The sequence below is a fragment of the Cherax quadricarinatus genome, chromosome 5 (genome assembly GCF_038502225.1).
Source record: "Cherax quadricarinatus isolate ZL_2023a chromosome 5, ASM3850222v1, whole genome shotgun sequence".
NCBI classification, from domain to species: Eukaryota; Metazoa; Arthropoda; class Malacostraca; order Decapoda; family Parastacidae; genus Cherax; species Cherax quadricarinatus.
The window spans coordinates 13,497,037-13,524,368 of record NC_091296.1 but is presented as its reverse complement, the minus strand read 5'-3'; the positions used below and the strand labels follow the sequence as shown (position 1 = coordinate 13,524,368).

Sequence of the window (27,332 nt, the reverse complement as noted above, 5' to 3'; positions counted from 1 at the left end):
AATGTATCATTAATAAATCTCTACACAAATAACCTGCACATGGGAGAAAGACACTTATGTTGATGTTTTGGTCTGACTTGGATTATTAACTAGTGTGCGAGACTAGTCAGTGGTCCAAGTTTGTCCAAAACATAGTTAAAGTTTCTTTCTCCTATGTGCAGGTTATTTGTGTATTGTTCCAGTCACGGTATTTTGCCTTTTTATTCTTTAATAAATCTCTTGTCCCCCTCAGTATTATCCTGGACTCTGCCTACTCCCTCCATGACCGAGCCTTTTTCGATAACCTGGGCACAGTGCTCGTCTTTGCAGTCATTGTAAGTGCTTCTTGTAAGCTGCCCAACCCTGCAGTATTTTCTTCTAGTTATGTACTGTCATATCTGCATGCCTCTGGCAAGGCAGTGATAGTGTGAATGATGGTGAAAGTGTTTCTTTTTTCAGGTCACCCTACCACAGTGGGAGATGGCCAGCATGTTAAAAAGTAATTTAGTGGCAGAATTCTTCCTCCATAAGCCATGCATGTTGTAAGAGGGGACTGAAATGCCGGGAGCAAGGGGCTAGTAACCCCTTCTCCTGTATACATTACTAGATGTGAAAAGAAGAAAAGCTTTTGTTTCTTATTTATTGGGTCACCCTGCTTTTGTGGGAAATGGCTGGTTTGTTGAAAAAAAAATTACTGTGGCAGTCCAGTTTTCATGAAGCCTTGTATTAATAATAGTTGACGAGTTTCGGAGTGTGTGTAAAGGTAGAAAGTTGAAAGTGAACATAGAAAAGAGTAAGGTGATGAGGGTATCAAATGATTTAGATAAAGAAAAATTGGATATTAAATTGGGAAGGAGGAGTATGGAAGAAGTGAATGTTTTCAGATACTACTTGGGAGTTGATGTGTCGGCAGATGGATTTACGAAGGATGAGGTTAATCATAGAATTGATGAGGAAAAAAAGGTGAGTGGTGCGTTGAGGTATATGTGGAGACAAAAAACATTATCTATGGAGGCAAAAAGGAATGTATGAAAGTACAGTAGTACCAACACTTTTGTATGGGTGTGAAGCTTGGGTTGTGAATGCAGCAGCGAGGAGGCGGTTGGAGGCAGTGGAGATGTCCTGTCTAAGGACAGTGTGTGGTGTAAATATTATGCAGAAAATTCGGAGTGTGGAAATTAAGAGGTGTGGAGTTAATAAAAGTATTAGTCAGAGGGCTGAAGAGGGGTTGTTGAGGTGGTTTGGTCATTTAGAGAGAATGGATCAAAGTAGTGACATGGAGAGCATTTAAATCTGTAGGGGAAGGAAGGCGGGGTAGGGGGTTGTCCTTGAAAAGGTTGGAAGGAAGGGGTAAGGGAGGTTTTGTGGGAGAGGGGCTTGGACTTCCAGCAGGCGTGCGTGAGCATGTTCAATAGGAGTGAATGGAGACGAATGGTATTTGGGACCTGACGATCTGTTGGAGTGTGAGCAGGGTAATATTTAGTGAAGGGATTCAGGGAAACCAGTTATTTTTATATAGCCGGACTCGAGTCCTGGAAATGGGAAGTACAATGCCTGTACTCTTTATGAGTGGTTTGGGATATTGGCAGTTTGGAGAGATATGTTGTGTATCTTTATACGTATATGCTTCTAAGCTGTTGTGTTCTGAGCACCTCTGCAAAAACAGTGATTATGTGCGAGTGAGGTGAAAGTTGAATAATGATGAAAGTATTTTCTTTATGGGGATTTTCTTTCTTTTTGGGTCACCTTGCCTCAGTGGGAGACAGCCGACTTGTTAAAAAAAAAAAAATGTTTATTAACTACAAGTACATGTACAAAGTATACAGGCCTAGCTGACATCAATGACATTCTAATATATATAGAAAGCCGCTTGTTATGCAGAGCATTTCGGGCAAATTAGGTCAGTTTTGTCCCAGGATGTGACCCACACCAGTTGACTAACTCCCAGGTACCCATTTTACTGATGGGTGAACATAGACAGCCGTTGTAAAGAAACACGCTTAAGGTTTCTACCCTCGCTGGGAATCTAACCCAGACTCTCACCGTGTGAAGCGAGACCTTTAGCCATCATTCTATATCTCCAGCTTTATTGTAACTGCAAATACTAGTATTGAAAGTCTTACATTTCAGTTTAAGCAAGACTATACTGTAGTTAGTTACAGAAGCAAGTAAAGGTAAAGAGAGACATGCTAGATTTCCCTGACTTTCTCTTTACCTTTTCCTAAATTTGTTCAGTTTGGCTTTCAGGTGTTTCACCTCTTATGTGTCTACCCATTTTACTCCTGTCAATCTGTGTACTATTCTTTTTTTGTTTATTATTTTTCTTCTTCTTTCAACACACCGGCCGTATCCCACCGAGGCGGGGTGGCCCAAAAGGAAAAACGAAAGTTTCTCCTTTTACATTTAGTAATATATACAGGAGAAGAGGTTACTAGCCCCTTGCTCCCGGCATTTTAGTTGCCTCTTACAACACGCATGGCTTACGGAGGAAGAATTCTGTTCCACTTCCCCATGGAGATAAGAGGAAATAAACAAGAATAAGAACTAGAAAGAAAATAGAAGAAAACCCAGAGGGGTGTGTATATATGTGCTTGTACATGTATGTGTAGTGTGACCTAAGTGTAAGTAGAAGTAGCAAGACGTACCTGAAATCTTGCATGTTAATGAGACAGAAAAAAGGACACCAGCAATCCTACCATCATGTAAAACAATTACAGGCTTTCGTTTTACACTCACTTGGCAGGACGGTAGTACCTCCCTGGGCGGTTGCTGTCTACCAACCTACTACCTATATTTATTATTTTTACACGGTTATAAAAAATATTTTCATCAATATTTTTTCTGAATATTAAAATGGTATAAAGTATGAACAGGTTTGTAAGTAAGACACATATAAAACATTTAGGTATCTTTATTCTGAAACTTTTCATCTACACAGTAGACTTCTTCAGTCGAGTACAGAAAAGTTGGTAGACGCGGTAGAGATGTGAAGACAGTGTAGTCAGTCCATCAGCCTTGAAGACATAGTTTTGAGGTGGTCAGTCCGTCAACCTCGAGAAGAGTATTTGTTCCATAGTCTGAAACTGTGTGAAGTTGAAGTGACAGTATGGAGCCTTATATACTGTCAGAGGGTGAGATGTAGTTCACTAGTAGAAGAATGTAAGCATTGAGAGGTCAGGTCCCTCTTCTGTTCACTCACTGATTTATTTGTTTGCATTACTGCTCATTTATTATACCATGGCATACAAAATTGTGCTTTTTTGTGGGTGTTGGTGATGGTTGTTTGTATATACCAGTAAACTGTTTATACCATTACACTACCAGTACACTTCTTTTCTCAGCTGTGTCCAACCTCACAAAACTATTGATACTATTTTGTCTCAGTGTCCCTCACATTAACATTCCTGTTATATATATAAACCAAGTTTTATTACTTTTAACAGTTATTGCATTGTCAATCTCATCCTCAAACAAATTAGTCGTTAACTTTTTTTTTTTTTTTTTTTTTTTAGCATTCACATAATCTACTTTCAGTTAGCTGTATAGCCCTTGTGGCTTAGCGCTTCTTTTTTGATTATAATAATAATAATACTTTCAGTTAATCATTGTCACATACCTCAAGTTTAATTGCCTGAAATGCATTGCATAACTAAGAATTTTTGTATGTAAAAAAATTCCATTGTAAAACAACATCTGTTAAGTTATCTTGTGGCAAATAATTTTTACACATAGCTGTCTGCCACACTGACGGAAAAAGCACGTTCACCATCATTCACACTATCACTGTCTTGCCAGACACTGCTGGTACCACAGTTTAGACATCATTAGCCTTTATTAGAAGATACATAACCATTTATACACTCCATTAAAAATTTTTTTATTATTTAGTAATATCTTTAGGAAAGGGGGTAAGGCAGCTGGGATTGATGGGATAAAGATAGAAATGTTAAAAGCAGGTGGGGATATAGTTTTGGAGTGGTTGGTGCAATTATTTAATAAATGTATGGAAGAGGGTAAGGTACCTAGGGATTCGCAGAGAGCATGCATAGTTCCTTTGTATAAAGGCAAAGGGGACAAAAGAGAGTGCAAAAATTATAGGGGGATGAGTCTGTTGAGTATACCTGGTAAAGTGTATGGTAGTTATTATTGAAAGAATTGAGAGTAAGACGGAGAATAGGATAGCAGATGAACAAGGAGGCTTTAGGAAAGGTAGGGGGTGTGTGGACCAGGTGTTTACAGTGAAACATATAAGTGAACAGTATTTAGATAAGGCTAAAGAGGTTTTTGTGGCATTTATGGATTTCGAAAAGGTGTATGACAGGGTGGAAATGTGGCAGATGTTGCAGGTGTATGGTGTAGGAGGTAGGTTACTGAAAGCAGTGAAGAGTTTTTACGAGGATAGTGAGGCTCAAGTTAGGGTATGTAGGAAAGAGGGAGATTATTTCCCAGTAAAAGTAGGCCTTAGACAAGGATGTGTGATGTCACCGTGGTTGTTTAATATATTTATAGATGGGGTTGTAAGAGAAGTAAATGCGAGGGTCTTGGCAAGAGGCATGGAGTTAAAAGATAAAGAATCGCACATAAAGTGGGAGTTGTCACAGCTGCTCTTTGCTGATGACACTGTGCTCTTGGGAGATTCTGAAGAGAAGTTGCAGAGGATGGTGGATGAATTTGGTAGGGTATGCAAAAGAAGAAAATTAAAAGTGAATACAGGAAAGAGTAAGGTTATGAGGATAACAAAAAGATTAGGTGATGAAAGATTGGATATCAGATTGGAGGGAGAGAGTATGGAGGAGGTGAATGTATTCAGATATTTGGGAGTGGACGTGTCAGCGGATGGGTCTATGAAAGATGAGGTGAATCATAGAATTGATGAGGGAAAAAGGGTGAGCGATGCACTTAGGAGTCTGTGGAGACAAAGAACTTTGTCCTTGGAGGCAAAGAGGGGAATGTATGAGAGTATAGTTTTGCCAACACACTTATATGGGTGTTAAGCATGGGTGATGAATGTTGTAGCGAGGAGAAGGCTGGAAGCAGTGGAGATGTCATGTCTGAGGGCAATGTGTGGTGTGAATATAATGCAGAGAATTCGTAGTTTGGAAGTTAGGAGGAGGTGCGGGATTACCAAAACTGTTGTCCAGAGGGCTGAGGAAGGGTTGTTGAGGTGGTTCAGACATGTAGAGAGAATGGAGCGAAACAGAATGACTTCAAAAGTGTATCAGTCTGTAGTGGAAGGAAGGCAGGGTAGGGGTCGACCTAGGAAAGGTTGGAGGGAGGGGGTAAAGGGGCTTGGACTTCCAGCAGGCATGCGTGAGCGTGTTTGATAGGAGTGAATGGAGACAAATGGTTTTTAATACTTGATGTGCTGTTGGAGTGTGAGAAAAGTAACATTTTTGAAGGGATTCAGGGAAACCGGCAGGCCGGACTTGAGTCCTGGAGATGGGAAGTACAGTGCCTGCACTCTGAAGGAGGGGTGTTAATGTTGCAGTTTAAAAACTGTAGTGTAAAGCACCCTTCTGGCAAGACAGTGATGGAGTGAATGATGGTGAAAGTTTTTCTTTTTCAGGCCACCCTGCCTTGGTGGGAATTGGCCAGTGTTAATAATAATCTTTAGGATGATATCCTTTTTTGGATTTTCTAAACATGAAGTTGGGAAGGGCAGTGTCTAAACTCTGAAAGAGTGGGGATTGCTGATTGTGTCAGCACTTTTCCATATGCCTGATCACATAATTTACATTTAGTTTGATCATCTGTGTGTCTCCCAAACTGCCAGAAGTACTTGTAACCAAGCCTAAGCCTGGTCACTACAACATCAGTCAGTCTGTTCACATTGCAAGTTGCTCCATAAACATACTTATCTACGTTCATGTTATCATAGTGGGTTATAGATCTACTCAGGCTTCTAACTGCATTCCTATAACAATCATTTTCATTATTTACTTCTCTCCTAATATTATTCCTAATGCTAGACACAGTTATACCAAAGTTATATTCTACATTCTCCTTCTGGGTACTCTTCTTGGCTAACATATCAACTTTATCATGAAGGAGTAATCCAATGTGTGATGGGATCCATAGCAATTGTACATTAATTCCTTTGTCCCTAATTTTTGAGTATCTATACCTGGCTTCTCCAATGAGCATGTTGTTGGAGTCATTATATGAGTCAAGAGCCTTTAATGATGACATAGAATCAGTAATGATGATAGAGTCAAGCTCAGTGTCATAGGTTAGCTTTAGCACCATTAGGATTGCAAACAATTCAGTTTGCAGTGTAGACGCCCAGTTGTTAATTCTTATGCCTAACTCAACAAATTTATCGTTCTTAACTAGGGAGGTGGCAACAAGAGCAGATGCAGCCCTGCCAGAAGACTCTTGTTTAGATCCATCAGTGTATATAACTTGTGATAACTTATTACTACCAGCTAGGCGAAAAATTTCTTCTTGAGCAGTTGCTCTAACAAGAGATTTAAGGAAGGGATTACTAGCAATGAGCTTCTTGGGAGGGACTTGTAGGTATGTGATATTAAATGAGCACATCTTCCATGGAGGGGTGAAATGCTCTTGTTGCCTACAGTGATACAGTTCATGCAGGTTATAAAACTTAATGCAATTGCACGTTTTCACAATCCATTTAGATCTGTGTGTATTTACCTCTAGACACTTGGTAAGATTCACTGTGACAGTGTCTGGTTCGTTTCTCAACATTCTAATACCGAGTACAGTGTTAATTTCAACAATCCTATCACTGATACTAGAAATACCAAGCTCCTTCCTCATGTTAAGAACTTTTGTAGATCTGGGACAGCCAAGAATAATCCTGAGAGCTTCATTTTGCATTAACTCCAAGGGTCGGAGAGAACTTTCTCTAGCTAATATCAACATGGGAGCAGCATAATCAATTAAGGACCTAACATAGGCTATGCACATCATTCTCACGATTCTCACATTAGCACCATAGTTGGGATTGTAGCCAGCAACAGCTTTGAGAGCATTTAGCCTAGCTTTGCATTTCTTGTTTAGTTGTGGTATAGTGGATTTGTTAAAGGGTACATCTACACCAAGATATCTGTAGGTTTTAACGTAGCTAATGATTTCACCCTGCAAATTGATGGGTGGGGGATGTCGTTTGCTTGTTAATATCTTTGTTTTAGAGGAAAATATTATGAGGCCTAGTCGATTACAAATTGCTTGAACTTCACTAAGAATGGTATTCATCTTCTTATGCCCTGTTGTATGGATCATGATATCAGCATAGCTTATAGCTATATGTTTAGGTGAGGCAGGTAGAGCATTTAGGAGAGCATTAATCAGAATATTAAATAGCATGGGACTAAGAACTCCTCCCTGCGGTGTACCTAAAGACATTTCTTTAGAATCACTTCTGAAGCCTTGGTAAAGGACAGAGGATACTCTATTTGACAGGTATCCTATTATCCAGCAGAGTAAGCTACCACCAATATTCATTTTGGCTAATTCATGTAGTATAACGGTTCTGTTCGCAATATCAAATGCAGATTTTAGATCAAGAAAAGTGGTAAAACTAGTAGAGGTGTGTGCAGTGAGAAAGGTGGAAATACAGTTCTGCACACTTTTACCTTTCATGAACCCATAGAGGTAGGGGGAAAGTTGGTGTCTGATTCTGTAGTACAGTCTGTTAAGCATCATTCTTTCAAAAGTTTTACAAAGACAACTAGTTAAGGAGATCGGCCTAAATGTGTTAGGCTATTGGGGCTTAGGGATAGGCACAATGAGACTATTGGTCCAGGAAGTAGGAAGAACGCCCTCAATGTAACTGAGATTATACAGTGCCAACAAAGGGTTATCAGGCACGTGCCTTAGAGTTCTGAGAATATCATAGGTTATACCATCCTCTCCTGAAGCAGTTGTTCGACCTTTGGTTAATGCATTATCTAATTCATACTCGGTAAAGAGGCAATCACTCTCATCAATATTTTGGCTCATAAAATTAATCAGTTTCAACATTTCTTCAGAAGCACTCTCTAAATTTTTTCTAATATGAGATGGAAGGTTTTCATGCCTGGATGTTTTGGACCAGTCATTTATGAGGCCATTTGCTTTTTCAAGAGGAAAGGGATGAGCAACATTGCCAGTCTTTTTCCTAGTTATTTTATTTATACCTTTCCAAGCCAAACTCAAAGGGGTGGACCTATTTAATCCACTAACAAACTGTTCCCATTCCTGTTGCCTAAGTTCTTCCTTTCTATTCCTTGCATTTGTTAGTACAGCTTGGAACGTTCTGAGCAGGTCTGGAGTTCTACATTCACGGTATGCTTTACCAATCCTCCTAGCTGCATGTGTTAGATTGCGTAGCTGTGGATCATTATAGTATTTACATTGGTTTTTATTGTTATTTATAGTGGAGGGTCTTTGTTTCCTATTCCTGCCCCCTTGATCTGTGAGAACACTCTCAATAGTGGTAATTAAGTCATCATTAAATTTTTGTGTGCCAATGGGCTCGTAATTCTTATACCATTGATCCAAGTGGTTAATAAAGTTGTCTCTGTGTTCTGGTTTGAGAATAAGTTTCCTCCTTCTGTATTTAGCTCCTTGATTGCTGGAGATGTGATCAAGATTGACAGTTGTTAGTCTTGGGAAGTGATCAGATAGAAGATCATCAACTATGACAGAGTCATGCATCGTATATGATGTATTAAATCCAAGACACAGATCTAGTATGCAAATATACAGGGTCTAAAGCCAGCAACAAACAACAAAATACCTTTCATCCGTGGACTGCTTGCAGAGGCAAAGGCAATGTTCGCAGCTTTCACTGAGACCCACATTAAGGATCACTTGGACAACGAAATATGGATCCCAGGTTACTACCTATACAGATGTGACAGAGTGAACAGGCAAAAGGGGGGGTTGGCCTGTACATTGCAGAGTCACTTGTTTGCACAGAACTGCTAAATGTCTCAAATGATGTAGTGGAAGTTTTAGCAGTAAAGGTCGAGAACCAAAACCTAGTCATTGTGGTAGTCTACAAGCCTCCGGATGCAACATCCCAGCAATTCCAGGAACAGCTGTTAAAAATTGACCACTGTCTGGAAAATCTTCCAGCTCCTGCACCCAACATCTTGCTCCTGGGGGATTTCAACTTAAGGCACCTAAAATGGAGGAATATAGCAAATAATATTGTTGCAGTAATAACACCAGGAGGCAGCTCTGATGAAAACTCACACTCACACGAGCTTTTAAATCTCTGCACAAAATTCAATTTAAACCAGCAAATAATAGAGCCTACTAGACTGGAGAATACACTAGACCTCATCTTCACTAACAATGATGATCTGATAAGAAATGTCACCATATCAAAAACAATATACTCAGATCACAACATAATTGAGGGTCAGACATGAATGCGCGGAGCCCCAGACCGACATAATGAGATTAGTCATGAGGGAGCATTCACCAAATTCAACTTCAATAACAAAAACATAAAGTGGGACCAAGTAAACCAAGTCCTAACCGATATAAGCTGGGAAGATATACTAAGCAACACAGACCCCAACGTATGCCTAGAACAGATTAACTTGGTGGCACTCGATGTATGCACAAGGCTTATTCCTCTAAGAAAAAGGAGGAGTAGATGTAAAATAGAAAGAGACAGGCGCTCCCTTTACAGGTGATGGAAAAGAATAACAGAGCGGCTAAAAGAGGTCAATATATCTGAAATGCGTAGGGAGACACTGGTCAGAGAAATAGCAAGCATCGAACTCAAGCTAAAGAAATCTTATAGGAGTCAGGAATCGCGGGAAGAACTAGAAGCCATAAATGAAATCGAAAGAAACCCAAAGTATTTCTTCTCCTATGCCAAATCAAAGTCGAGAACAACATCCTGTATTGGGCCCCTACTTAAACAAGATGGGTCCTACACAGATGACAGCAAGGAAATGAGTGAGCTACTCAAGTCCCAATATGACTCAGTTTTTAGCAAGCCGCTAACCAGACTGAGAGTCGAAGATCAAAATTAATTTTTTATGAGAGCCACAGGATTTGGTTAACACAAGCCTATCCGATGTTATCCTGATGCCAAATGACTTCGAACAGGTGATAAATGACATGCCCATGCACTCTGCCCCAGGGCCAGACTCATGGAACTCCGTGTTCATCAAGAACTGCAAGAAGCCCCTATCACGAGCCTTTTCCATCCTATGGAGAAGGAGCATGGACACGGGGGTCGTCCCACAGTTACTAAAAAACAACAGACATAGCCCCACTCCACAAAGGGGGCAGTGGCCTGGTGGCCTGGTGGGGTGGCATGGTGGCCTGGTGGCTAAAGCTCCCGCTTCACACACAGAGGGCCCGGGTTCGATTCCCGGCGGGTGGAAACATTTCGACACGTTTCCTTACACCTGTTGTCCTGTTCACCTAGCAGCAAATAGGTACCTGGGTGTTAGTCGACTGGTGTGGGTCGCATCCTGGGGGACAAGATTAAGGACCCCAATGGAAATAAGTTAGACAGTATTCGATGACGCACTGACTTTCTTGGGTTATCCTGGGTGGCTAACCCTCCGGGGATTAAAAGTCCAAACGAAATCTTATCTTATCTTATCTTAAAGCAACAGCAAAGAACTACAGACCGATAGCACTAACATCCCATATCATAAAAATCTTTGAAAGGGTCCTAAGAAGCAAGATCACCACCCATCTAGAAACCCATCAGTTACACAACCCAGGGCAACATGGGTTTAGAACAGGTCGCTCCTGTCTGTCTCAACTATTGGATCACTACGACAAGGTCCTAAATGCATTAGAAGATAAAAAGAATGCAGATGTAATATATACAGACTTTGCAAAAGCCTTCGACGAGTGTGACCATGGCGTAATAGCACACAAAATGCGTGCTAAAGGAATAACAGGAAAAGTCGGTCGATGGATCTATAATTTCCTCACTAACAGAACACAGAGAGTAGTCATCAACAGAGTAAAGTCCGAGGCAGCTACTGTGAAAAGCTGTGTTCCACAAGGCACAGTACTCGCTCCCATCTTGTTCCTCATCCTCATATCCGACATAGACAAGGATGTCAGCCAGAGCACCGTGTCTTCCTTTGCAGATGACACCCGAATCTGCATGACAGTGTCTTCCATTGCAGACACTGCAAGGCTCCAGGCTGACATCAACCGAATCTTTCAGTGGGCTGCAGAAAACAATATGAAGTTCAACGATGAGAAATTTCAATTACTCAGATACGGTAAACACGAGGAAATTAAATCTTCATCAGAGTACAAAACAAATTCTGGCCACAAAATAGAGCGAAACACCAACGTCAAAGACCTGGGAGTGATCATGCCGGAGGATCTCACCTTCAAGGACCATAACATTGTATCAATCGCATCTGCTAGAAAAATGACAGGATGGATAATGAGAACCTTCAAAACTAGGGAGGCCAAGCCCATAATGAAACTCTTCAGGTCACTTGTTCTATCTAGGCTGGAATATTACTGCACACTAACAGCACCTTTCAAGGCAGGTGAAATTGGCGACCTAGAAAATGTACAGAGAACCTTCATGGTGCGCATAACGGAGATAAAACACCTCAATTACTGGGAGCGCTTGAGGTTCCTGAACCTGTATTCCCTGGAACGCAGGCGGGAGAGATACATGATTATATACACCTGGAAAATCCTAGAGGGACTAGTACCCAACTTGCACACGAAAATCACTCACTACGAAAGCAAAAGACTTGGCAGACGATGCAACATCCCCCCAATGAAGAGCAGGGGTGTCACTAGCACGTTAAGAGACCATACAATAAGTGTCAGGGGCCCGAGACTGTTCAACTGCCTCCCAGCATACATAAGGGGGATTACCAACAGACCCCTGGCAGTCTTCAAGCTGGCACTGGACAATCACCTAAAGTCGGTTCCTGACCAGCCGGGCTGTGGCTCGTACATTGGTTTGCATGCAGCCAGCAGCAACAGCCTGGTTGATCAGGCTCTGATCCACCAGGAGGCCTGGTCACAGACCGGGCCGTGGGGGCGTTGACCCCCGGAACTCTCTCCAGGTAAACTCCAGGTAATGACAGAGTCATGCATCGTATATGATGTATTAAATCCAAGGCACAGATCTAGTATGCCACCATATATGTGAGTAGGCTCAGTAGTGCTCACAATTCTAACATTATCATGCTCATTTAGCAATTTCACTAGTTTAGTTCCATTGGTGTTTGTTATAGACCCACCAATATTCTTATGTCTGGCATTAAAATCTCCAAGAATGATGGTAGGTTCACTATTGATGCGATCTGGTAAAGCATCAGGTCGAAGCTGGTTCGCTGGGGCATAGAGATTAAAAATGTTTATGGAAAAATCGCCTGCATATACTTTGACACCATGATACTGCATGTTAACTCGACTCTGCAAGGAAAGGAGTGAATGTGGCAAGTTCTTTCTGACATACATCACACAACAGTTGGTTGACCTTAGGTTATAAGCTGCATATCTAAGCAAGTTTGGTGGAGGTGCTCAATCTTTCAATCTACATTCCTACAAACAGATGACATCAATATTCTTGGTTGCACTAATATGATGTAAGTCAGGCAACCGCTTCCTGATGGAAGCAATGTTCCATGAAAAGGTTTGTAATGTATCCATTGTAGTGAGTTATTACAATCTCTTGCTCATAAGATGGTAAAACTATTATGCTTTGACTACAGTGTGCAGGCACTTAAGAGCAAATAGCATAGTTTGTACGTCTTTATCTTCAGGACCTTTTTTTTTTTAAGCATTTTTCGGCATCTTGACAGCCAGTTAAAAGGCAAGTTTTGAAGGCAAGAGTCATGGGCTTCTTTCTTACAAATTGCTGGAAACTGAACAGGGATTGCTGCACTTTTGACATGGTCTAGAGTAATGCAATTTTATAAGTAACAAGAAATGATGAATGTTTACATGCTGCAGATAAACTAATCAAAGAAAGGCCAAAATATAAGTGTATTCTAACCTAATCGCCCTGTAATCCAGCAAACTTGCTAATCCGGCACTGTACAAGTCCCAATGATGCCGGATTAGTGATGGCTGACCTACTACTATTATTTTAACTAACCCTCGATTTAATGGCCCTCAATTTAATAGTTTTCAGAAATATATGACAGAATACTGTCATAATTAATTCATTCAGAAGGCCTGTTCTTTACAGATTTTATGATCACAGCAAAACACACTTACTGCTCTCCACCACAGTCTCCATTACTGGTCTTCCGTTTCCTCCTTTAGTCAGTTAAATTGAGGGTTTACTGTAAGTTATTACTGTTAGACCTTAATCACTGTAATAATCATTTCAGGTCCTTCACTGTATGGCCTGGAAGTTGCTGGTGCTATGGGAAACATCAGTTTTACGTAAGTGTTTGTCTGAAATTGTTGGGTGATAATGCCAAGATAGCAGACCAGTTGTTTATTATTTTTGTTATTATACATGTGTATTCGTATTATATGATGTATTCATAGAGTGTGAGCAGAGTAATATTTAATGAAGGGATTCAGGGAAATTGGTTATTTTTATATAGCCGGACTTGAGTCCTGGAAATAGGAAGTACAATGCCTGCACTCTAAAGGAGGGGTTCCGGATATTGGCAGTTTGGAGGGATATGTTTTGTATATACGTATATATGCTTCTAAACTGTTGTATTCTGGGCACCTCTGCAAAAAAAGTGATTATGTGTGGGTGAGGTGAAAGTGTTGAATGATGATGAAAGTATTTTTTTGGGGGGGATTTTCTTTCTTTTTGGGTCACCCTGCCTCGGTGGGAGACGGCCGACTTGTTAACCCTTTCAGGGTCGCCAGGCCTTCTCCGAGACTTGTTCTCAGGGTTGCCCAAATTTCAAAAAAAAAAGATTATTTTTTTCTTAGGAAAAGATAGAGAATCTTTTCCCGATCATAATGACACCAAAAGTATGAAATTTGATGGAAAACTTACGGAATTATGCTCTCGCGAAGTTAGTGGTCTCAACAATGTTTACACATCGGCGATTTTGCCCACTTTGAGCTCGATTTTTGGCCAATTCCAGTGTACTAGTCAACAAAAATCATAACTATTTCGCTAGAACTCCATTTTTTCTATTGAATGAATGCGAGAAACCACCCATTTACCAATTTCAACTATCCAATACAGTGGTCAGATTTTAGCAATTTTGCCAATTTCACACAAACTTCAAAAGATGCCAATTTCTGAATAGGGTCCAGAATAAACAAAAAAGACATTCCTGGCACTAAAATAACAAGTTCTCTGTTCGTTAGTCACATCCCCAGGCCCCTCTTATATTTCTTTGGCTTTCCACTTTGAATTTTTATTCTTACAAAAAATAGAAGATTTACTGTTATGCAGACTACTGCATTAGTGTAGAAATGGTATAAATAATATCAGCGCACTTGTGAAAGAATATTACACTCACCAGTTGATGTGTATTGAACGCTTGGCATGATTTGTTTACTGTTGAACTTTGGTAAAAATCGAACATTTCTGCTACTTTGAGCTCAATTTAAAGGTATTATTGATTGTAAAACCAGTCAAAAGCATCTCAATTTCTGTAATATGTCTTCCATTCTATAAAATGAGACCAGGAAAACTAGAATACAACCATAAATACCATACGAAAATGCAGTGCAAAGTCACTGTTTTAATCCAAAAACACGGTCAGTTTTTTTTTTTCTCATTACGCACTGTGTGCTGCAGGATTTTTTTTTTATACTGGGCACACTGACCACATAGACCCATTCTTTCATATGTAGGCCTACCAGCTTTCACTAGATTTGAGGGCGCTAGAATTTAGGCGTACTAGTACGTACGTCAAAAACCATGGGGTGTAAGCCATACTAGTACGGCCGAAACCCTGAGAGGGTTTAAAAAAAAAAAAAAAATCATAGTATCACAGGGATGGACTTGTCAGGTCATAAATCATCTACGGAATGGGAGGTAATTAGGTTTGAATTAAGGAAAGAGATGTCTGCTGCTATTCCTCTGACCAAGTACTCTACCAGCATCATGGCATCTCTGTATCCCTATTGAAGGGTTCTTGATAACAGTAGTACCCTTTTTTTTTTTTCTTCTTTCAACAAACCAGCCATATCACACTGAGGCAGGGTGGCCCAAAAGGAAAAACGGAAGTTTCTCCCTTTAACTTTAGTAATGTATACAGGAGAAGGGGTTATTAGCCCCTTGCTCCTGGCATTTTAGTGGCATACGGAGGAAGAATTCTGTTCCACTTCCCCATGGAGATAAGGGGAAATAAACAAGAACAAGAACTAATAAAGAAATGGAAGAAAACCCAGAGGGGTATGTGTATATATATGCTTGTCTATGCATGTGTAATGCGACCTAAGTGTAAATAGAAGCAGCAAGATGTACCTGAAAACTTGCATGTTTATGGAACCTGTGAAGCAATTACAAGTTTGTTTTACTCACTTGGCAGGACAGTAGTACCTCCCTGGGTGGTTGCTGTCTACTAGCCTACTACCTAGGAGTAGTACCCTTTACCAGCATCAAATCATCCTTGTACCCCCCATGAAGGTTCTCGACATTACAGTACTTCTACATCTTTAATATTTACTTTCCAGTTCATGAAACCTGGTTGGCAACTGGGCTTCACGAAAGATTAACAGATATTTGGGGGTATCTCTGCATGTAGGAACACTTGAAGAGTGTTTGGGAGTTGTCATGATGCAACAACTTATTGAATTTCCAGAATAAGTTAAAACAACTTATAAACGAGCAGTCTCATTTATGTCTGCTCGCATGATAGTTCCAGACTTAACCTTATTAACACAAAATACGACACTTGTTTGAAGGCTTGATTGGAAAAACAGTGATGTGACAGTTTTTTTTTTAACACACTGGTCATCTTCCACCGAGGTAGGGTGACCAAAAAAAAAAAAAAAAAAAAAAAAAAAGAAATACATCTACTATTATTTATTCAGACACTATCTTGCCAGAGGTGTGAATATCACAGTTCAGACGATTCTTAACCGTAGCATTTTAACCCCCTTCCTTTACAGTGCAGGTATTGTATTTCCTATCTCCAGAACTGAAATTTGTGGTATAAAAAATCATTGTTAATTGAGAGCAAGGTACAGTCAAACCTTGGTTTTCATGTGTCCTAGTTTTCATAAGATTCGGTTTATGACGATTTTTTTTTTCAAAATTTTGTCCCAGTTTCTGTACATCCGCTCGGTTTTGGTACAGTTGAAAATGGTCCATACCAAACTCGTCCACCTGTCTGCATGACTCTGCCACTCATTTACCAGAATCGAGCATCCACACAAAGCATCCCATGCATTTGTGATTCAGTCTACCTTTGTTTCTCTTTGAATGAGCATCACCTCACGCGCTCATCCGAAACATTTTGTAATAATCCATTTTTTTGTGCTTGTTTATTGAATGCGACTGCTAAATAAGCCACCATGGGGCCAAAGAAAGTTCTGAGTGCCTGCCCTTTGATAAAGAAGTTGGGAAGAAGGCTTGGAAGACCAATTGTTGGAGGTGTTTAGTTTCATCACAGTGAAGTTCTTTCCCACTAATACCACTCCGCTCATCCAGCCGATGGACGAGCAGGTCATTTCAAACTTAAAAAATTCTACACCAAAGCACTGTTTCAAAGGTGCTTTGAAGTGACCTCGGACATTGAATTGACCCTAAGAGTTCTGGAGAAATCACTTCAATATTCTCATTTGCAAAAGCCTTAAAGAAAAGGCTTGGGAGGGAGTGACTTCCAGGATGATGAACTGTGCTTTGAGAAAATTGTGGCCAGAATGTGTCCTCGAGATAGATTTTGAAAAGTTTGAGGCTGACCCTGACGACCCTACGCCTGTTGTGGAATCTATCGAGTCTGGGGAAGTCCATGGGGGTTGGATGTGAGTGGCCAGGATGTGGAAGAGTTGGTGGACAACTACAGGGAAGAGCTAACCATTGAAGAGCTGCAAGACCTTCAACTGGAATAGCAACAAACTGCAGCTGAGGAAATTCCTTCAGAGGAGGAGGAAGAGAGAGGGGAGAATGTGCCTTCTTCAGTCATTAAGGACATATGTGCAAAGTGGAATGGGTTCCAAAGTTTTGTGGAGAAATATCACCCTAACAAAGCTGTTGCAAGCTGTGTCTGCAACATGTTCAATAACAATGCCTTATCCATTTTAGGCAAATCTTAAAAAGACATCTCTGGACAGATTTTTTTGTGCGACAGGGGTCCAGTGACTCTCAAGCTGGTCCTAGTGCCAGTAAAAGACAAAGAAGGGAAGTAATCCCAAATAGGGCCTTGATACCTAAATTCCTTATGGACAGGGATTCCCCTTCCAAACAATAACCTCTCCTCCTCCCTCTCCCCTCCTCAACATCTTCCATATGCCAACAAGAGTCTTCAATAAAGGTAATAGTGATATTAAATGTTCATTTATCCATTTCATTAGTCATTTATATTTATTTCTCATTGTTTTCTGTATGTAAAACTATAGTTATTCTATAAAATTTAGTTTTTGTTAATATTTTTGGGTGTCTGGAATAGATTAATTGGATTTACATTATTTCTTATGGGAAATATTGCTTCAGTTTTCGTATGATTCTGTTTTCGTCAGACTTTTCCAAATGGATTAATCACAGAAACCGTGGTTCCACTGTATATATGTTACCATATGTAGCTCCCTTTGATTAACAAGACTGTTGCTGATTCCTAAATATTTTATCCCATAGATTTGCAGAGAGCTTAGTATTCTCCTCTCTCATCTCTGCTGTGGATCCAGTGGCAGTTCTGGCCATTTTTCAAGAGCTTGGGGTAAATAAAGACCTCTACTTCCTCATCTTTGGCGAGTCACTCCTCAATGGTGAGTTTGTCTGTTCTAGAATGCTTTTTTTTAATTCCTTTTTTTTTATGGTAGTAGGTTGGTAGAAAGCAATCACCCAGGGAGGTACTGCCGTCCTACCCAGTGAGTGTAATATGGAAGCCTGTACACATATTTGTTTTGCATGATGGTAGGATTGCTGGTGTCTTTTTTTTGTCTCATAAACATGCAAGATTTTAGGTATGTCTTGCTACTTCTATTTACACTTAGGTCACACTACACATGCATGTATACGTTTATGTATACATACTCAGATGAGTTTTCTTTGATTTTATCTTAATAGTTCTTGTTCTTTTTAGTAATCTTTACAGGAAAAGGGGCTACTAGCCGATTGTTCCCGGCATTTTAGTTGACTTTTACAACACGCATGGCTTACAGAGGAAAGATTCTTATTCTGCTTCCCCATGGATATAAAAGGAAAAGTAATAAGAACAAGAACTATTAACCCTTAAACGGTCCAAACGTATATATACGTTCACGTGTGTAGTGCCCCAAATATTTTGAGAAAAAAATTTTTTATAGGAAAAAAGAGCATTTGGTACTCAGGCATCCCCAATTTTTTTCATATGGTGCACACTGAATGCACACACCCATTCTGTCATGTCCAGGTAACTCAGGCCTAACGTGCCAATGTTGAATGAATGACAAAGGAAACGTATATATATGTTTGGGGCGCTGTGCAAGAGAGTGTATATATACGTTTGGACCGTTTAAGGGTTAAGATAAAATCAAACAAAACTCAGATGAGTGTGTATAAATAAACATGTACATGAATGTGTAATGTGACCTAAGTGTAAGTAGAAGTAGCAAGACGTACCTGTAATCTTCCATATTTATAAGACAAACAAAAGACACCAGCAATCCTACCATCATGTAAAACAATTACAGGCTCTCATTTTACACTCACTTGGCAGGACGGTAGTACCTCCCTGGGAAGTACAATGCCTGCACTTTAAAGGAGGGGTTTGGGATATTGACAGTTTGGAGGGATATATTGTGTATCTTTATATGTATATTCTTCTAAACTGTTGTGTTCTGGGCACCTCTGCAAAAATAGTGATTATGTATGAGTGAGGTGAAAGTGTTGAATGATGAAAGTATTTTCTTTTTGGGGATTTTTTCTTTTTGGGTCACCCTGCCTCGGTGGGAGATGGCCAACTTGTTAAAAAAAAAAATTCTTGTTCTTGTTGCTTTTCCTTTCATATCCATGGGGAAATGGAATAAGAATCTTTTCCCCGTAAGCCATGCATATTGTAAAAGCCAAAAAGCCAACTAAAATGCTGGGAGCAATGGGCTAGTAACCTCTTTTCCCATATAGCTTACTTTTTAAAGAAAAGAAGAAACTGTAAAAGTGGGACATTTGAATGTGTGTGGATGTTGTGTGAATGATAAGAAAGAGATGATTGTGGATCTTATGAATGAGAAGCTGGATGTCCTGGCTTTAAGTGAAACAAAGCTGAAAGGGTTAGGAGAATTTCAGTGGAGAGAAATAAATAGGATTAGGTCAGGGATTTTTAATAGTTATAGTTAAGGAAGGAGTAGCTGTGATGTTAAAGGATAAGTTATGGCAGGAAAAGAGGGAATATAATTGTATAAATACAAGGATTATGTGGAGTAAAATAAAGGTTGGATGTGAAAGTGGATTATAGTAAGTGTTTATGCACCTGGAGAAAGGAAAAGTGTAGAGGGGAGAGAGAGATTTTGGGAAATGTTGAGTGAGTGCATGGGGAGTTTTGAATTAAGTGAATAAGTACTTGTGGTTGGGGATTTCAGTGCTAAAGTGGATAAAAATGTTGTGGAGGGAGTAGTAGGTAAATTTGGGGTGCCAGGGGTAAATGAAAATGGGGAGCCTTTAATTGAACTAAGTGTAGAAAGAGGTTTGGTAATAAGTAATACATATTTTATGAAAAAGAGGATAAATAAGTATACAAGGTATGATATAGGTAATGTATTGGTGGATAAAAGATTGATGGGTAGGCTTCAGGATGTACATGTTTATAGAGGGGCACTGGATATATCAGATCATTATTTAGTTGTAGCTACAGTTAAAGTAAGAGGTAGATGGGATAAAAGGAAAATGCCAACAGCAAGTAAGAGAGAGGTGAAAGTTTATAAACTAAGGGAGGAGGAAGTTAGGGTGATATATATGCAACTATTGGCAGAAAGGTGGGCTAGTGCAAGTATAGGTAGTGGGGGAGGGTTGAAGAGGGATGGGATAGTTTTAAAAATGCAGTACAGGTAGGTCATCACTAATCCGGCATCATTGGGACCTGTAGTGTGCCAGATTAGTGAGTTTGCCGGATTAAAGAGTGGTTAAGTTAGAATACACCTAATTAACCTATCAATGGAGACTCGGCTACATCTCCTCATTTTCATCACTGCTTTCTCCTCTACTGGCTTGCTGCTGTAGATTTGCAACCATTTGCACAATTTCTGAGTCAGTATAATGATGGGATTTGAAATTATGCTATCCGAAATTAGTGCCGGATTACTGATGGAACCAGATAACTGATTGCCAGATTAGCGATGGCCGACCTGTATTACAATGTGAGGAAGAAGTTTGTGGCTATGGGAGGGTGGGTGCAGGAGGAAAGAGGAGTGATTGCTGGAATGATGAAGTGAAAGGTGTGACAAATGAGAAAAAGGTAGCTTATGAGAGTTTTTTTTACAAAGCAGAAATGATACAAGGGCAGAGTATATGGAGAGTAAAACAAAGGTGAAGAGAGTGCAAAAGGAGAGCAAATGATAAGTGGGAAAGGCACTGTCAAGAAATTTTGCTGAAAATAAGAAAAAATTTTTTAGTGAGATAAACAGGTTTAAGAAAGCCTAGGGAATACATAGATTTGTCATTTAAAAACAGAGTAGGGGAGTTAGTAGATGGGGACATGGAGGTATTGGGTAGATGGCGGGAATATTTTGAGGAACTTTTAAATGTCAATGGAGAAAGGGAGGCAGTAATTTCATGCACTGGCCAGGGAGGTATAACATCTTTGAGGAGTGAAAAAGAGCAGGACGTGAGTGGGGGGGGAGGTGCGTGAGGTATTACGTAGAATGAAAGGGGGTAAAGCAGCTGGAACTGATGGGATCATGACAGAAATGTTATAAGCAGGGGGAGATATAGTGTTAGTGGTTCATATTTTTGTTTAATAAATGTATGAAAGAGGGGAAGGTACCTAGGGATTGGCAGAGAGCAGAAGTCGTCTGCTACCACAGCTCACATTTATGTTTATTTATTCTACTGTGGGGTGTATTTATCTTATTTATATGTTATGCATCGTGTTTATTATATAATTTTGAAAAAAATATCATGGATGGATTAATGAAAATGTGTATATTACCGTAATATACGACATTTAATGAGACTCGGTGACTATTGTTATTATGGCGTCACTTGTGGAAGTCGTCTGCTCACATCTCACATTTATGTTTATTTATTCTACTGTGGGGTGTATTTATCTTATTTATATGTTATGCATCGTGTTTATTATATAATTTTGAAAAAAATATCATGGATGGATTAATGAAAATGTGTATATTACCGTAATATACGACATTTAATGAGACTCGGTGACTATTGTTATTATCACCACTTGTGGAAGTCATCTGCTACCACAGCTCACATTTATGTTTATTTATTCTACTGTGGGGTGTATTTATCTTATTTATATGTTATGCATCGTGTTTATTATATAATATATAGTTCCTTTATGTAAAGGGATGGGGGACAAAAGAGATTGTAAAAATTATAGAGAAATAAGTTTACTGACTATACCAGGTAAAGTGTATGGTAGGGTTATTATTGAAAGAATTAGAGGTAAGACAGAGTAGGATTGCAGATGAACAAGGAAGCTTTAGATTGGGTAGGGGATGTGTAGATCAAGTATTTACATTGAAGCATATAGTATATGTATGTGAAGAGTATTTACATAAAGGAAGGGAAGTTTTCATTGCGTTTATGGATTTAGAAAAGGCATGTGATAGTGGATAGGGGAACAATGTATCAGATGTTGCACATGTATGGAATATGTAGTAAGTTACTAAATGCTGTAGAGAGGTTTTATGAGGATAGTAAGGCTCAGGTTAGGGTGTGTAGGAGAGAGGGAGATTACTTCCCAGTAAAAGTAAGTCTTAGACAGGGATGTGTAATTTCACCATGGTTGTTTAATATATTTATAGATGGGGTTGTGAAAGAAGTAAATACTAGGGTGTTGGGGAGAGGGTTGGGGTTAAATTATGGGGAATCAAATACAAAATGGGAGTTGACAAAGTTACTTTCTGCTGATGATACTGTGCTTTTGGGAGATTCTAAAGAAAAGTTGCAAAGGGTAGTGGACGAGTTTGGGAGTGTGTAAAGGTAGAAAGTTGAAAGTGAACATAGATAAAAGTAAGGTGATGAGGGTATCAAACGATTTAGATAAAGAAAAATTGGATATTGCATTGGAGAGAGGGAGTCTGGAAGAAGTGAATGTTTTCAGATATTTGGGAGTTGACTTGTCAGCAGATGGGTTTATGAAGGATGAGGTTAACCATAGAATTGATGAAGAAAAAAAGCCAAAAGGTGCATTGAGGTATCTGTGGAGACAAAAAATGTTATCCATGGAGGCAAAGAAGGGAATGTATGAAAGTATAGTGGTACCAAGACTCTTGTATGGGTGTGAAGCTTTGGGTGTCAGTGCTGCAGCAAGGAGGCGGCTGGAGGCAGTGGAGATGTCCTGGTGTAAATATTATGCAGAGAATTCGTAGTGTGGAAATTAGGAGGAGGTGTGGAGTTACTAAAAGTACTAGTCAAAGGGCTGAAGAGGGGTTGTTGAGGTTGTTTGGTCATTTAGAGAGAGTGGAACGAGGTAGAATAGATCAAAGTAGAATGACATGGAGAGCATATAAATCTGTAAGGAAAGGAAGGCAGGGTAGGGGTCATCCTCGAAAAGGCTGAAGGGAAGTCGTAAGGGAGGTTTTGTGGGCGAGGGGCTCGAACTTCCAGCAAACGTCCGTGAGCGTGTTAGATAGGAGTGAATGGAGACAAATGGTTTTTGGGATCTGACAAGCTGTTGGAGTGTGAGCAAAGTAAAAATTTTGTGAAGGGATTCAGGGAAACTGGTTAGCCAGACTTGAGTTCTGAAAATGGGAAGTACAATGCTTGCACTGTAAAGGAGGGGTTTGGGTTATTGACAGTTTGGAGTGGCTGTCTAAACTGTTGTATCTGGGTGCCTCTGCAAAGATAGTGATTGTGTATGAGTGATGGTGAAAGCATTGAATGATAATGAAAGTTTTTTTTTTTTTTAGGGGGGGTTCTTTCTTTTTGGGTTTTTCTTTCTTTTTTGGGTCACCCTGCCTCAGTGGGAGATGGCCGACACGTTAAAAAAAAATATATTTTTCAAAATATTTTCATATTGTATGCTGTACTTAAATTAATATTTAACCCCTTGACTGTCACAACCCCCAATCCTGAGGTGTCTCCTGGTGTCGCAAAATTAAAAAAAAAAAAAATTACTTTTTCTTCTGAAATAATAGAGAATCTTTTCCCAATTGTAATGACACCAAAAAATGAAATTTGAAGGAAAACAGATGGAATTACGCTCTCGCGAAGCTAACGACCTCGGCGATAATTTACAAATCGGCGATTTTGCCCACTTTGAGCCCTATTTTCGGCTAATTCCATTGTTCCAGTCGACCAAACTCATAGCTATTTCTTTAGAACTCCATTTTTTCTATCGATTGAATACAAGAAACTGCCCATTTACTGATTTCAACTACCTAATAACGTGGTCAGAAATTTGCAATTTGGCCAATTTCACTAAAATTAAAAAATATGACTATTTCAAAATAAGGTCCAGAATGAACAATGCAGACATTCCTGGCTCTAAAATAACATTTTCTTTGTTAATCAGTCATGTCTCCAAGCCCCTCTGATATTACTCTTGCTTTCTATTTTGAATTTTTATTCAAACAAAAAATAGAAGATTTACTGTTATGCAAACTACTGCAATACTGTAATATATATGTAATTGTACAAATAATGTCAACCCATTCATGACTGCATATTAGAATGGCTAGTTGGACATGTATTGGACAATGACATCTTATGTTTACTTTTGAACATCGGCAAAAATTAAACATTTCCCGTACTTTGAGCTCCATTTCCAGGTTTTATAATAAAACCAATCAAACCACCTCTATTTCTGTAATATGTTTTCCATTCTATCAAATAAGACCAAGAAAACGAGAATACAACCATAAATACTACGTATATGAAAATAGACTACAAAGTCGGCATTTTAATTGAGAAAAAAAACGTTGGAGTTATTTTTTTTATATGGTGCACACTGACCACACAGACCCATTCTCTCACATGTGGGCCTATCAGCTTTCTCCTGCTTGATTTGAAGCCGCTAGAATTTGAGTATGTATAGGTCAAACATGGTACCTCGTAAGACGTATATATATGACCGAAACAGTCAAAGGGTTAAGAGAATTATTTTTAAATGTGCAAGTTTTGTTATTGATTATTTTATCACATATGGAGATGAACATAAAGGAAATTTCATCTTTCTCATTACACCTTATCATTAATATATTCTTAATAGTGCAAAAACCCACCTAATGAAAATAAATATACTGTACAGTATATTTTGAATGAAAGGCACAATCCGTAATTGGAAATGCTGTCATAAGTTTCATCCTTCTATGTGCAGATTATTTGTGTTCAGTGTACAGTGGTACCTCGAGTTTCGGCCATAATTTGTTCCGAAAGGCTGTTCGAGTGCTGTTACAAAACGAATTTGTTCTCAAAAGGAATAATGTAAATTACATTAGTCTGTTTCAAACCCAAAAAATACACTTACAAAAGAACTTACAATAATACGCTTACATAATTGTTCGAGTTGAGAGCTGTTCGAAACTCTGGGTACCACTGTATTTTGGCCTGTAGGTCTGCTGGTATCTACAACTCTGTGCTCTTCAGTGTGTTGAAGACGGCATCCAGGTTGGTTTATTTATGCCACAAACTAGTGGTTATAAGTCAATTTAAGATACTAATGATAAATACAAATGGTTTTCCAGTTCCTTTATCTTCAAAGACCTGTCATTTTGTTTATCACTTGAGTCATTCTTATAATCTCAGAAAATGTTACTGTAAAGCACTTTTAAATGACAGTATTTATTGCTCTGAGTCATTGTTGGTATACAGACACTCCTAACTTTATGGCCTACATGTTTAACAACCACGTGGACTTACAACCAGCTCTCCAACGAATTGATATTGTACTCTGTATGAGAACTTTTCCAATGTGGCTGTATTAGAACTAGAAGGTATGAACCTGGAAAGTGAATGTGGCTGTATTAGAACTAGAGGGTATGAACCTGGAAAGTGAATGTGGCTGTATTAGAACTAGAGGGTATGGACCTGAATGTTTAACACGCTTCACGAAAGTGGAATGGTTGTTGTGAAATATATGAAGACAAAAAAGAAAATTACAAAGCAGACCACACTACTGGGATTATTTTTTAAAGCTACACCTCGAACCCCTACCCCCTACAAGCCCTTCCATTTCCTCGTCCTCATCTCTCTTACCTGGGCCCTCTACAGCTCCTGATAACACTGCTGATAACTCCGATGATGATGCTCCTCACTTATCAACCAGTTCACTTAACAACCTAGTCAGAGGAACAGAACTCGGTCATTAAGTAAGGAGTACCTGTACTAGTCAGCAGATGATATAGGTGTATATGATGACTTCAATAATGATCTGACCATACCTTACAGATGGTGTGACGGTGGTGATGTACAATACGATGCAGGCCTTCATGTCCATGAGTATGGTAACAGCAGGCCAGTATGCCCTGGCCATCATTGCGTTCTTCATTGTTGTGTGTGGAGGCATCTTCATTGGCATCTTCTTTGGCTGCCTCACAGCCCTCATCACCAAGTCTACAACAGATGTTAGAGGTTTGTGTTTTTTTATTATTGCACCATTGTTATTGATGAATTAGACACTTGGGGTGTCTTTATTGAGGAAATGTTTTGCCATGCAGGGGCTTTGTCAGTCCTAATCAAGAAAGAATGGTGAAGATCAGAAGGAGTCTGAGGTAATCAGTCCCTCAACCTGGAGTCAATATAAACATGTGTCTAATTCATCAACTTGTCGGTTCTCTGAACCATTTATCCATGCCATTGTTATTGTATTCTTAGGGAACCTCTGAACCCATAAGGGTTATACAGTGCCTGTGGAATGGGAAGCAAGTGGGTTTGGTCCAAGGAAAGGGAGGATAAGTCCAGTTCCTTACATAAAGAGCCCCTCACTGGCATCAAGGCTTTAGAAGTTTTGTGACTTGTAACTAAACAATTTAACCTTTTTTTTAAAAGTAGCTATAAATTATTGTTTTTATGACACTGATGGGAGGTTTCTTGATGCTGGTGAGGGGCTCTTGATACAAATAATTGGACCCATCCTTAGATCAAACCTGATTGTCTCTTGTCCCACCAGGTAGTGTATGAATCCTAGATGATGATCATCTGCTACTAGTACTAGTACTACTACGACAGTGGACCCCCGGATTAAGACGTCATCAGATTAAGTAATGTTTTTGTGTCAAAATATTGCCTCGGTTAACGACACTGAACTCTGTAAAAGTCATTCGTCCTGAATGTGTCCGCGCGCCATGAGCAGCCCGGACACTCCATGTACAGCCAGTGTGCCATTGCTTACCAGCCAGTGAGGACGATTCCATGCATACATGCGATACATTTTGTATTATTCCATTGTTTTTAGTGCTTGTAACTGCTAAATAAGCCACCATGGGCCCAAATGAAGCTTCTAGTGCCAGCCCTTTGGTAAAGAGGGTGAGAAACACTATAGAATTCAAGAAAAAGTTTGTAGAAAGATGCAAAAGTGGTGGTGGTAGAGGAGGGTAGTGATGGTGGTAGAGGGTGGTAGTATGGTCCAACAGGTCTGCTGCAGTGTTCCTGCTTTCTTATGTACACCAGCCAGGGTACTTCTCCCACACACACCAGCCAGGGTACTTCTCCCACACACACACCAGCCAGGGTACTTCTCCCACACACACCAGCCAGGGTACTTCTCCCACACACACCAGCCAGGGTACTTCCCCACACACACCAGCCAGGGTACTTCCCCACACACACCAGCCAGGGTACTTCCCCACACACACCAGCCAGGGTACTTCCCCACACACACCAGCCAGGGTACTTCCCCACACACACCAGCCAGGGTACTTCCCCACACACACCAGCCAGGGTACTTCCCCCACACACACCAGCCAGGGTCCTTCCCCACACACACCAGCCAGGGTACTTCTCCCACACACACCAGCCAGGGTACTTCTCCCACACACACCAGCCAGGGTACTTCTCCCACACACACCAGCCAGGGTACTTCTCCCACACACACCAGCCAGGGTACTTCCCTACACACACCAGCCAGGGTACTTCCCCACACACACCAGCCAGGGTACTTCCCCACACACACCAGCCAGGGTACTTCCCCACA

At 39.9% G+C, this 27,332-nt stretch overlaps 1 protein-coding gene across 1 annotated transcript in view; it reads left to right on the top strand.

Moving 5' to 3' along the window:
- The window catches only part of LOC128684683 (Na(+)/H(+) exchanger beta), a 270,795-nt gene that overhangs the window by 123,003 nt on the left and 120,460 nt on the right, over positions 1 to 27,332 (top strand). The window contains exons 8-11 of the mRNA XM_070100239.1: positions 233 to 314; positions 13,259 to 13,341; positions 17,678 to 17,808; positions 25,589 to 25,771. Of these exons, the coding sequence (XP_069956340.1) occupies positions 233 to 314; positions 13,259 to 13,341; positions 17,678 to 17,808; positions 25,589 to 25,771 (479 nt within the window). The remainder of the gene's footprint in view (positions 1 to 232; positions 315 to 13,258; positions 13,342 to 17,677; positions 17,809 to 25,588; positions 25,772 to 27,332) is intronic.